At 47.2% G+C, this 13,335-nt stretch overlaps 2 protein-coding genes across 18 annotated transcripts in view; one reads left to right on the top strand and one right to left on the bottom strand.

Moving 5' to 3' along the window:
- Positions 1-13,335, bottom strand: part of MAGI1 (membrane associated guanylate kinase, WW and PDZ domain containing 1) — a 758,591-nt gene that overhangs the window by 55,809 nt on the left and 689,447 nt on the right. The gene's annotated exons all lie outside the window — the stretch shown is intronic.
- Positions 4,418-5,026, top strand: LOC101641821 (nucleoside diphosphate kinase B-like). Its single transcript, XM_045289937.1, has one exon. The coding sequence runs from the start codon at positions 4,418-4,420 to the stop codon at positions 4,874-4,876; it is 459 nt and encodes a 152-aa protein (XP_045145872.1). The 3' UTR covers positions 4,877-5,026.

Raw genomic sequence — 13,335 nt, 5'->3', positions numbered from 1 at the left:
GGGGTGTAGGGAGGGAGAGGAAAAAATGAGCTGATACCAAGGGCTCAAGCAGAAAGCAAATGTTTTGAGAATGATGATGGCAACAAATGTACAAAGGTGCTTGACACAATGGATGGATGTATGGATTGTGATAAGAGTTGTACGAGCCCCCAATAAAATGATTTTTAAAAAATTCATTCCCACAATATTTGGACATCGCTTCACAAGTGCATGGACCTCCACACTAATAGGCCCCGGGTCTCCAGTCACTTGGGCCCATGGCTCCGTTGTGACTTTACACATGGGGTTTCCTTATTACACATAGCACAGGAGGCCAGGCAGTCACGATTGACTAACATGTGCCTGAGGTGTTACTTCATGTCCCACTACCTAAATCTGTAACTATCCAAGGCTACATATGTCAAAACATACAAAGGGGCTTCAATGAAGTTCCTGGGACATTTCCATCCCCCCCGCCAAAAAAAATATTTTGAAGCCCCCATTGTATAACTGGAAGAGTGGGGCTTGGTAGCAATGAAGCAAGTCCTGAAAGTTGAACGACTAACCGGTTGGCAGGCGGTCAAGCCCCAGAGAGTGTCTTTTCAAAAGAGAGTTAAGCTTTCTCTAACTTGCAGGTACATCCTGACACTATGTGAAAAACAAAACACCCAAAATACCAAAACACGTACACATACACACCTAAACATATTCTTCTTTTAATTGGGGGTAAAGATAGAGGATGTCAGAAGTTGAGTGCGTTTTGTTCTCTCTCTTCATTGTGTGTGGGGGCGGGAGGGGGGGGCAGGGGAGAGGAGGTATGAGGGAGAAAAAGAGCCGCCCACTTAAAAAAGACGACTGATTTGTCATGATGTACCACGAGATCAATTTTTTCCCCCCTCCAGGGAATAGTCTAAGCAAGACCTCCTTTTTTAAGAGCATGGAATTAAGCCAGTTTCTCCTGAGGTTCCAGGAAAACATTTGTAATTCTGGTGTTTAGAGACACAGTCCTACCTCAGTCTAAAAATGCTTCACCATCCTCACTGCCAACCGAGATTTTCTTACCACCTGCACTTGACATCTGAATTGTTTTGCAGTGCTGCGGACCCACTCCTCCAGCGACAGCTCTGGGAGTCTCCTCTGGGCAGGAGGCAGGCTGGGTTACGGAGAAGTGCTAAGCCAGTTCCTATAGAGTAAAAGGTGTATATTCTAACGGAACATATGAAGTTAAAAAAAATGGGATAAGGATTCTTTTTTTAGGTTCCAAAAACTGGATGTGGTGTGAGCCCCTTACTTTAAGGTCACATGTCCGAAAGAAAATCTATTACTACGATGCATGCTGAAAAGCATCTAAGGTTAAAAATTATATGCTTTTTAGGACTGTTTTCTTCAAGATTATTGCGTTGAAGCTGATTATTATCCTACCTGCTTACTTTTAGACACAGGACCAAGAGCAAGCACCAGGTAACTCTTCTGAATGTTATCGTATGGGACATCAAACCCTTGAAACCTAGGGACTTTGGGGAGGTTTTTCTTTCCTACTACCTGACTCCCCACACCTGTCCTGAATCCATCTGTGCCTTTCCATTGCCACTGCCACTGCCATCTCATGTCGTGATGACAGAGAGGCCTTATATCGAGCCTCCAGCCTTCCTCCTCCCCACGTTAATCAACCCGCTGTCCTCCCAGAGACCATCAGCATCCAAATCCGGCTCCCGAGTCACCTGTCTGCCTGTGTCAGTGGCTTCCCAACACAATGTCAATGACATCCCAATTCTTTCCTGTGTGCCAAAAAGCCATCCTCGCGCTGGTGCTGCCTAACTCGAATCTCATTTCTTCATTCCTCTGCTCCTCGTCTATGCACCCAGCCAGGCTGCTATGGTCTGGTTCTGAACAACTGTTCCCTTTACTCCTCTGGGCATTTGGGCTGACCTCTCCCTCTGCCTGGGCCTAGCAGTGGCCGGCTACTTTGCAGCTCTCGGGGCTTCCCTCCAACGTGACTTCTCCCAGGAAGCCTTCCCTGACAAACAGATCGGAAGTGCCCCTTTTGCCACACCGGATTCACACTGCTCCGTTTGTTTCTACACTCCCCACACCGCGCTCTCTAAAATTCCCTGACTCCATTACTTGTTGGGTGCCTCCTTCTCTGAGACCCAACCCCAGGACAGTTTCTGACCCCCGGTTCCATAAACATCAGGTGCAAACGTGTGACTGGGCAGAAGGGACTTTATTACTTGAGCTCTGCAGAGAGAGCTGATGAAGCAAAGGGGAGGGGCTGTCTGGCCTTCCTTTGACCACCATCATCTCCGCAGTGATTATTGAACAGCTCTTGATCCTTGGTCTGCTCCTTGATTGATTGGGGGGCTGCCAGGCTCAGCTGAGCTCACAGCTGCCTCTCTCAGCTGCGGCGCAGGAACAAGGTTCCGCTGTGCCACCTTGTGTTTCTGATTTCCATCACAACGGATGGGCTCTTGTCTAGGGAGGAACGGAGCGCATGCCCAGAAACCGACGCCCCTGCAGGCTCTCAGCCCCAGCAAGTGAATGTGCTCTCGGGGGGACTGAGCAGTTCCAAAATACTCCAGTTAAGGACAGTCTCCTGCCTTTCCTTCTACCCGTTAATGATCAGAGTAACACTGAGTGAACAGGCGCCCTGGGTCATCCCTTCTCCCCAAAAGCAAACCATGAAGTAAAAATGATTTCAGGTAATTTTCTTCTGGCAAATCAATGAATCTCTAGAGCTGCTTTGACGGTTGTATTACTGGGACAATTGCATTCCTGTGCCAATGTACCCTTTTCCCTCCCTCCAAAATAGGATGCGGGACCTTCCTGCTTGCTCCGTTAAGGGTGAATAGTACTTGGTTATTTCAATTAACTTTTATTGTTGAACTGCTTAATGACCATGGAGGCCACCCCTGACCCCATATCAAACTTGACTCCAATCTCAAATTTTGGAAATCATCTTGGCCTGAGGAAGTGCACGCGGGTCGTGGTGAACAGCGACCGGGCAGTCCGACGGTGGAGCACGCAGTGCTGCATTAGTCACTGTGTCTGGAAGTCAGGCCCACAGAGCCACTTACCGAGGGGGTGGTTTTCCAAAGAGCAAAGGCCATGTGATGAACGGCCCTGTGCAGCCCCCATGGAGATATTAAATGTCTTCAAAATCCTTTTGCTGAAACAATATCTGAAACTGGTCTCTAAGTGCTTATGTGAATGACAGAGGAAAGAAACCTGTTTCCGGGGCTCTATCAATTTCTAATGAATTGCTGCCCGATACAGCAAGAGGCACACTGAGAGTTACTCTGTGTTCAACGCTTAGATTTCACGTGGTCAATAAGCATTTCGCCAGTTGGATCTACTTAAAGGCAAGAGTGCAGAAATCAGTTTCACTCACACCACACCACCCCCAAAAGGACAAATTGCAAAGATAAATCTACCTCCTTTTAGGTCAAATACATTGATGGGGCAGGAGGAAAGGGCCAAGGTCTAGGGAGGGTTATTACTGCAATGTTTTAGCCCAGGACAAAATGTCTAATAAGCACTGTCTTGAAGGAGTACATTGTTTTGATGGCAGGAGAGAGCAAGTAACAAGAATCACAAAACAAAAAACACTGGAAATGAGGTACATGCTGACCCAGTAAGCATGTACAGTGAGGAAGAGACTCCACAAGTTTCTCCCATGATCCTTTGGGCATCCTCTTGTACTGATTTCAGCAGTTTCCTGCTGTATTTCTCTCCATAAATCAGAAAGGCCCCAATCGGGCTTAGAGTCAACACAGACGTCAAGCTCAAGGCAAACAAGCACATAAAAAAAAAAAAAAAAGGGGGATTGAATTGGTAAAAACGGTGATAAAATGTTGGAGGCTGCTTTTTGCACTTAAGACATTAGCCATGTCTAATGGGTGCACGCCATTCACTTAATTTTCTCTTGCTTTTGGATTTAACACGTCCAGTAATGTACACAGGGCAAGAGGATGGTTGTATTGTATACAGGCAACACGTGGGAGACAGATCAAACCATTCCTATCCATGCTGCTGATCCTGGCTTCTCCCTCACTGAAGGGACTATGGGAGACATGGCCATAAACACGAGCGCTCCCTTCTCTCCCAACGGCCTGGACTCCACACCCCCACATCCTCAGCAATTCAGTGTTCCCTCTTGCTGTTCCTGTTCCTCCCCACCCTCCATGGGCCTCTCTTCACTGCAAGGCTATCTGGATTTTGGATGCCTCAAACACGTCGATTCTCGAAAACGGATGGGGACCACTGATGACCGGGTGCCAGTCTCTCGGCTTGCAAGGTGAGGACATGACAAGCAGGGGCACACGGAGGTCGGCATGGGTTGAAACAGATGGGAAGGCAACAGGCGGTCTGTCTTTGTTTTAAAAATCTTTTTAGAGCTCCGCTGACCCGGCCGCCCGCTCCCCGCCTCCGGACTCGCACCATGGCCAACAGCGAGCGCACCTTCCTCGCCATCAAGCCGGTCGGCGTGCAGCGCGGCCTGGTGGGCGACATCATCAAACGCTTTGAGCAGAAGGGCTTCCGTCTGGTGGCCATGAAGCTCGTTCCGGCCTCCGAGGAACACCTGAAGCAGCACTACGTTGACTTGAAAGACCGCCCCTTCTTCCCAGGGCTGGTGAAGGGCATGAACTCGGGACCCATTGTGGCCATGGTCTGGGAGGGGCTGAATGTGGTGAAGACGGGCCGGGTGATGCTGGGAGAGACAAACCCAGCGGATTCTAAGCCAGGCACCATCCAAGGGGACTTCTGTGTTCAAGTTGGCAGGAACATCATTCACGGCAGTGATTCGGTCAAGAGCGCCGAGAAAGAAATCAGCCTCTGGTTTCAGCCGGAGGAACTGGTGGACTACAAGTCTTGTTGCTATGACTGGATCTACGAGTAAGAGGTGGACAAAGCAGTCCCATCTCCGTGGGCCCTTTGGCACTGTGCCTGTCCTGTGTACAGCTCTTCTTCTGAGGTTGGAAGCAGTAGGATTGGTGTCCTGTCTCCTTCCAAAGCACACTGACCAATACAATAAAGTCTTTGGAGACTGGGGGAAAAAAAATCTTTTTATAAGCAAGAGGATATTTTAGCACACACACAAAAGGAAAGGTTTACTTTATGAAGGAGAGTCCTTCACATTGGTGGTGGTGGTGTGTGTGTTAATAAGGCTGGGCAGATTCCAGTTCATGAAACACCATCCTGTCCTGGTATTTCTCCTTTCTCTGTTAACTGAACAAAATCATCATCATCACAGATTTGACAGGACCATGTCTTGCCACCTTGTCTTTTGAGGAGCTCTCTTTTTTTGTCTTCTCCTTTCTCTTGAGTGGAAATGGGCTCAGTGGCCATGATTTGGGGACGTGGCTCTATCTTTCTCTACTTCAGACAGTTCAACCAAGTGCAATGGAAGCAAGAGGCCCACGTTGTCACCATCCCCTCTTTCTCCTCTCCCTTCAGCAAATCCAGCCGGAAAAAGAAACCCTCTGCTAAGACTGAACACACTCTCCTCACTCACACTCCACCCTCCCTACCGTGCAGAGGTCAGCTCCTACTCCAGAGGAGAAGAGGGAGGCTCGGAGAGACAGTCTCACACAGCCCCACACTGTACTGCGCCAGCCTAAGACAGAGAGGAGATGCTCAAGTAGTGACATCTATTACAGAGCAGATGAGGAAGAGACAACGAAAAAGAAATGGAGAACTATCATAAATACTAAATGTCTTCCATTCAAATCCAACCACAATCACAACAACAGTCTACAAGTGGACCGCATGTGCTCATTAGAAACAACAATTCTAACAGGACACAGCATTTCTAATAAACAAACACAACCTGTGTGCTCAAGGGGGTAAAGCACTAGTTCCCAATCAGGGAGGGATTCTGTTCCCTAGACGACATCAGGTTGTGCCTGAAGAGATTATAGCGTGTCACAAATGGGGGGTGAGGAGGGCAAAGGGTGCTCTTGCACCTTGCGGGCAGAGGCCTGGGATTCTGAGAAATGTCTTACAAGGCAAAGGACAGTTCCCCAGCAACAAAGCATTTGCTGCCCACAAGTGGATGCCGACTCATGTTCAGCTTACAGGGCGGCAGTCGACGGCTCCTGTGGGGTTCTGAGACCGTGGTTACACGTTGGGCTGTGATTCATGTGAAACACACAGGGGGTCACTATGGGTCAGCATTGGCTCGATGGCATTGAGTTTAGTTTTTTTTTAAACTCTTTAGGGGACTAGAAAGCCTCATCTTTCTCCCACGGAGTGGCTAGCAGTTTCGAGCTGCGGATCTTAATGTTTCCAGTGCAACACATCCCTCCCAGGGCTCCCGTGCCGCCCAGCAATAGCTAGTGTGCAATGTGCACAGTGCTAAGATTGAGAAACCTTGTGCTGAGTAAAGAAAACAACTTTTTTACTTCCTTCAATCACCAGAAGTGAAAGGTGCCCAGGCTTCACAAACAACACAAATCTAGAATCCTATTAATTCATGGCTTGCACTGTGGTTTTAAATGCAATCACTTGCATTTGCAAACAGTATCTAAGCCAAAAGTGACTACAAAGAACATACACATTTTTAAATGTAAAAAGAGCAAAATTGTCTAATAAAGCACAGACCTAACTCCAGACCCCTCCGAATAATTAAAAATGACTAGATCATGTGTACTTAACTATAGGAAACATTTTTAAACACACATCTATATTTTTAACATGTGTTTTCATACGGACTGCTAAAATAAAAGTCTCATAAACCTCAAGTGCCAAGGGAGGGGAGCTAAGAGTTGCCACCAGGGAAATCAAGGGATTCGCTCTACTCCTGAAGGGTGGCAAGGACTCAAGGTGGTGATACTGGCAGTTCAGTGGGGTGATTCGTTTCTTCCATGCAGGAGAGACCCCAAGGAACCTCACATGCAGCCCCCAGGCATCTGTTACTAGCCTTCTGTGACGCTATAGCACCACACAGGTTTTAGCGGCGCTTGCAGGCTAAGACAGACTAGAAGGACCTACTAATCTACTCGGCAAACAGAACACTTGTAACTCATACTGGTCTGGTGGCGTTGTCTTGGGGATGGCTTACGAATAGGTAGTGTTTGGTCCACTGGCCATTGGATCTCCATGGGTTGGAGGCCCACTGGATCACAGCTAACTATAAATGTACCAATGAAGTCTGTTAATGGCTCCACGTTTCAGCTTCCTAGGTTTTGTGACTGTTCGTCTATGAGCAACTTTGCCTCTAATATTAAAATCGTGGAAATAGAATGTTAAAACTGTTTGTGGCAAAGGAAACACATTAAATGAGGCTTCTGAGAAAAGAATTAAGCAGGAAGAAGTAGGTAGGATGCAATTAATCTCACTGTAGTCTAGGTGTTTATTTGCAAGCCATTCATCTATAATGAGAGATTAGCACCGTACTGCTGTTTATTGAATGAATGAATGATTGAATAGGACTTATTACAGATGGTGGGGGGGATAAAATCTTGAGAACATTAAAAACACAAGACTATTAAAGAAAGAGTTTGAAATAAACCCAGGTAACAACTTGGCACAGTGTATTCCACGTTGCTAGTGGAAACATAATCCTACAAAAAGACCTCAAGCTATTTTTGAAGATGTTAAAGCCTCTACCAATAAGATTTCAGAATGAAAAATAAATAAAAAACATCACGTTAAAAAACGGGGGACCTGGTTAAGAGCTAAGCAGGAACTCAAACAGAGGGGTGCTGGTCAAGCCGAAATTGGTGAATGCCTTTAAATCTGCAGACAATACGCAGGCAGTCCCTCACACTGTGACAAATACTTTACTCAGATGGGGAGAAAGTGCGTGTGAGTTCGTTTTGGAGAAAGGAAGGAAGGTGGGAAAATACCAGACAGGGCTCTCTCTCGGCCTCAGACAGCAGTTATGAAACTGTTCAGCAACACTTCAGAACTGAAGGAAAAAACCAAACCCAAACAACATTCAGAATCGAGAGTAGGAAAGAATCTCTTCCAGTAAATAGAAAGTCGGTGGAGTAAAATGTGAAACTGGAAGCCTTTTTGTGATAATATTCCCCACCGCAGAGAGCTTTCATATGGGAGATACCATGCAAACGAGAGGTGGGTAATAAATTAATGTTCATACAGAACCACAGGACGGGTAGACAACAAACCCGCAGGGTTGACAGAAAAATGACTCCAGATAAAATTTTCCTTTAAAATAAGTATATATATGTGTGTGTGGACGTAGATATAGATTCGTATATGTATATACGAAGGAGCTTTCAAAAGGTGCTGCAAAATAAAGGTAAAAGATCATGAAATTTTTCCAAGAAGCCACCCCACACACACACCGATTTCTAAATAATGAAATTAAACCTACAACAAGGAAAAGCAGCCCGATGCTGAAAAGAAGTGCAAAGGAAAGGAGCCGACAGCAGTCGATGAGCGTCAGTGCGTTCTATCACTGCTGTCTGGTAAGCACGGACTGAACTGCCGGCCACAAGGCGGCGGTTCAAACCCACCAATGACCCAACCCCTCGTGAGCAAGACGGAGCTGCCTGCTCCCGTAAACATGGACCAGACACCCGATGCCCTTTGCAGGGCGGCTCGAAGCTGGAGTCGACTTGACCGCCGTCCACTCTTGGTGCCTTCACACATGCTGTCTTCAGGGCTCCCTGCTGGGGACACCAGGCCAGATGTGAGGTAAAAGAAGTGGCCAGCCTATGTCATCTCCAGCAAAAGGCATACACCTGTCACAATGTTTTTTAAAAGAGACTACTAAAACACAAGCAGAGTGGCGCCTGCTCGGTACTACTCATGGCCCACCAGCCTGCAGCTCTCCTGAATTTCAAAGTGTAGCTCTAGTCCAAGGGGCCTAAAGTGGAAGTACCGCTGGCCCCCTACCCCCACCCCCACCCCCGCCTCCACCTGGGGATCAGTGGTAATGTCTAGAGACATTTTGAGTTTTCACAATCAGGGCATATGACTGGCATCTAGTGGGCGGAGGCCAAAGAGGCCACTCAACAGTTGACCAGAGTCTACAGCGAATTTTCCCGCCTGTGTTCACAGTAGCGAGGCTGACAAGTCATTCGGTGTCTCTTGCCACCCTGCACCCTCCCTGACCAGCCTCTGGTCTACATGTGTTGCCCAGGTACAGCGTGCAGTGTACTGCTAGTGGGGTTCCCGGGGAGTCTGGCCTCTCCAACCAGTCTCCACACTATTCCCTCTCTCCTTACCCTAGAACCGTGCACACAGAATGACCTCAACGCTTCGTTAGGACCAGGATTGAGTCAAGGGGCAAGAAGCCCATCATAGATATCCTCGCAAAGAGTCTTAGAACTGAGAACTTCAACGGAAAACAAAAACATAACACCCCGCAGCATAACCTCAATTGATGTTACCAACTACAAACCTCAAATGTATTGAAATGTTCATGGTTTGCTTTCAGGAGGAAGGAGGCCTTCTGCAAACCATTCCCATTTTCTGCGTATTTTCTATTGACGGACCCAAAGGCCAGCCCCTGAGCCTATCTCCTCTTGCCTTCTGGGAGACTTCGCTCCTCTGTCCTTTGGGAGTTTCTCTGTCTTTTGGGAGTCAGTCCTCTCAGCACAGAGGATGCTGCAGGACACCAAACTGGAAACAGAGCAAAGCCCTCTCCGGTGTTGGCACCCCTCTCATCCAAGAAGCCTCATCCCACGTCCCCCTCTCACAGCCTCCCCGCACCACTCCAGGCGGCAACCGCAGCACTCAGACGGCGCTCGGGTGGAGCCGGCCGGGGCCACAGGCAAGGTCCTGTTTGCCTGGTGGCACTGGTCTGAGAAGGATCTAAAACGCTATCCTCTCCTGGGTTCCGCAACACCACATTCTCTTGCTGCTTTGCCTCTTCTCACGGGCAGCCCACCCAGGTTTCTCCTCTTTCCCGATTGCGCTCATTTGCCCCGTGGCTCTCAGCACCATCAACATTTGAGTTTTGCACACTTTTGTGAACATGGTCTGCCATGGGAAATACAGTGTGAAGACACTGTATACACACCCTATGGACACATGGGTGAGCACATATATTTCATGAAGAAGTATCTGTCTTTCCTGAGCAGACTCTGTTTTTCCGTTCTAATTCAAGTATAACATTGGTTGAATTTTACTGCGTTGGTTTCATGCCACAGTAATAGGTCACAGCCCACAATTTGTAAAACATTGGTTGATACGATAATAACCTGCAAATATCTACCCCCTGCCCAGACTCCAGACAGCTACCTACGCCTCTGCTCTCCCTGACTGCTAAGTGGGCAGTTTGCCATCAATGTCTCTAAGGGACTCCAGTCCAGAGCCCACGTCTGGCCTTCTCACATCCTAAGTTCTAAATCTTAGCAAACGATGCCTGCCTGCCCAACTGCCCAGGCCCAAACCCCAGGGGTCACTTTTGGCTCCTCCCTTTTGTTTTCCTTCTTAGCCCAGCCACAGGAAGTTTTCTCGGAACACAGCCTACCCATTTGTTCACCCGTTATCTACTACAATAGCAGGGTGGGGCTGCAGTGACAGAGACCATATGGCTGCAGAAACCTCAACGATTTGTCAGCCCTTCACAGAAAACGTTTGCTGATGCCCACCTGTCAGAGTCCAAAACTCCTCCCCGCCTCCGCTGTGACCACTCTGGTGGAAGAGGCTAACATCTTTGCTTAAATCGCGGCAACAGTCCCTAAAGTGCCCCTGCTTCCACTCTGGCTCCCTTGGACTTTCTGCTCCAGATACCGGTCTATGCCAAGGGGTTACTGAAAACTCTTCTCAAGAGCTTGGTCTTTCAAGACCCCTTGAATGGAGGTAGCACACTGAAACTGACCCTCTATGGCGGGTCTCCAGCTAGAAACCCTGCCACCCACCTCCTCTGACCCCACACGTTCGTTAGCCCTGCTGGCCTGCCTTCCGTTTCTTTCTCAGGACCTTTGGCCTCGCCCTTCCCTCTCCCTGGAAAACTGTTCCATTCGGGCTTCGGCTCTCTTCCTGGTGGTCGCTCCCATCTTGCTGCCTGATCTAAGGCAGCTCTCTCCCCATCCTGCTTACACCTGCTCAGATCACCTGCTTGTTATTTCCTTACCGACTCCTGGCGAGCTCAGAGCTCCTTGCTCATCCATTTTTTTCAGCCCTTCTTCTTCTCTCTTAACAACAACAACAGCAAAAATGCTTGAAGAGCAGCCTTCTCTGTTTGCTTACATTTGATTCTGCCCGATGTAGGCAGTGCCTACGGAGCCTTGGTGAGGTAACAGCCAGGCTGCCCAAGGCCTATCCTATCTGCTAAATGAAAGGTTAACACTTGCCCAGAGGCTGCGGTGGCAAAAGACTGGCTTCTGTGCTGCAGACAGTTTAGGAAGCACGATGAGGCGGTTCTACATGACTACACTGGGCTGCCATGAGCTGAAAATCAACTCCATGGCACCACATCGGCAGCAGACAAGGCTTGGCACCTAGGGCTAATGAATGAGTTTGTCCTCCAATATGGGGCATAAGGCCTCACAGACACAGCTGGAAGTAGGAATGTGGTATAATTTCAGGCTCTATAAATATACTATATACTCTTCAAGAAAGGTGGAGGGAACATTATAACTTTTTAAAGGGAATTCCTTATAAAGCACATTTGTGATAATGTCCAACACCAAGTTATTTGGTATGTTAATTTTAACTTCAAAGACAAGGAGACATTGTTTTGCAGAAAGTTTTAAGTGCACTATCATGAATATAACTTAAGAATAAAACTCTCAAGTTCTCTGATCAAGTAAAAAGCTAAAGATTAAAATAAATAAAGGGAGTTTAAGTCTGCTTAGGCTTAAAAATGATAAGACCAAAAATCCATAGCGAGATCTGATAAGGGACTAAAAGTGATGGGTAATTTTTATGTATTATGTAATGAAAGACAAGCCCCAAATAGAGAGCCATTTTTATATTTATCTCATTTCTTTCTGTCACTCACCTCACAGAGAGATGTGACCTACCATCCTACAATGAATTTTCAAGTAAAATCCTTCATAACTTTAAACCATGGCAATAAAAAAAATAGCAACTTAAAATTCCATTGTATTAGTAATACAGGCCATTTTGTGTAGCACTGTGGAAGTGCTAGGAAGTCTGCTAATTTCACCTGGAACAACTTCCAACAGAAGAGAGGATAACTCAGCCTCCAATATTATTAGACAACAAGGCAGCACAGGTCAGAAGGGAGGTTGGTTCATCATTGCAGATGTCAAATCTGATAAATGTGCATACTCAGGAGACTTTTAAGATAGAGTTCTGCCAACCTATACACTACTGCTCATTAGAGAGCAGATTATAAATATTTCACATTGGAATGTAAATTAAATTTTGTTATACTTTAAAACTTCTTACCACCTGTGTTTCAAAGGTACTGCACACTAATGAAATAATTTAAATTAAGTCCCTAAACGATGTCAGTCCAGGGTGAAGGATAAGTGGCCACTTCAGGATGACACTGTGTGTGTGTGTGGGGGGGGGGGTTCCAGAATAGCACTGGGCTCCACATTTTCAATGGCTGCTTTTTCTGAAGTGGATCACCAGCCATTTCTTCAGAGGCACTCGAGTGAGCTAGAACCTCCCAAGTTGTGGTTTGCAAATGAGTGTGATAACGGCACCACCCAGGAACCTTGGAAGCCATCATACCTCTTAACACGGGGAGACTGCAAATTGACCCAAATAAGTGCTCACACTTTACAAGTCTTTTAACTTCCCAATTCCTTGTGACTCTGCAGCATCTGCTAGTGTGTGACAAGGGCTTAGAGCACTGCCTACTCATAGAAAAATGTCCTCTATAGGAAGGGCCTATTATTATCTGCCTAAAAAGGAATCTATCAGCCATAAAGGTTACCTTCAAATTCCTATCTTTCTTCTACTCAAAGAGAAAGGAGAAAAGGGTATCCAACATCTAGTTCGGAGGGGAAGTAGTCACAGTCCTACGAGAGCTTTCCATCAGCATCCACTGCTGCGGTGATGGGCTATTTTATGCAGGCACTGAGCGCCTCACGTGTACCCTCCTCTTGAACTGGGGATCAGAATTTTACATTTTATTTTAGTTGAGTTCATTTAAATTTGAAGAGCCACTTGGGAATTTACCTTACCGGGCATTGGAGAACATGCTTAATGGGGACAACTTGATTTGGTCACATGTGGCTCAACTGACATGCTGAGCAATGCCTCCGATTGCTACATGCAGCAGCCTGGAACAGAAAGCCCCACCTCTGCAGGTGAAAAGACCTACGTGTAGGCTCAGGCTCTGTCTCTTTTGAGCTGTGTGGCTTCCACCTTGTCAATCACCAACCTGTTTGCTCGGTTAGCCTGCTAATGCTGACCTCGGGGAGTTTCCTTAAGAAAAACCAGTGCAGCTGCCTGCGCATC

The sequence above is a fragment of the Echinops telfairi genome, unplaced genomic scaffold (assembly GCF_000313985.2).
Source record: "Echinops telfairi isolate 266 unplaced genomic scaffold, ASM31398v2 ScPeMD7_31;HRSCAF=116, whole genome shotgun sequence".
Classification (NCBI taxonomy): domain Eukaryota; kingdom Metazoa; phylum Chordata; class Mammalia; order Afrosoricida; family Tenrecidae; genus Echinops; species Echinops telfairi.
The sequence above is the reverse complement of the archived record's forward strand: the minus strand, read 5'-3'. Positions and strand labels throughout refer to the sequence as shown.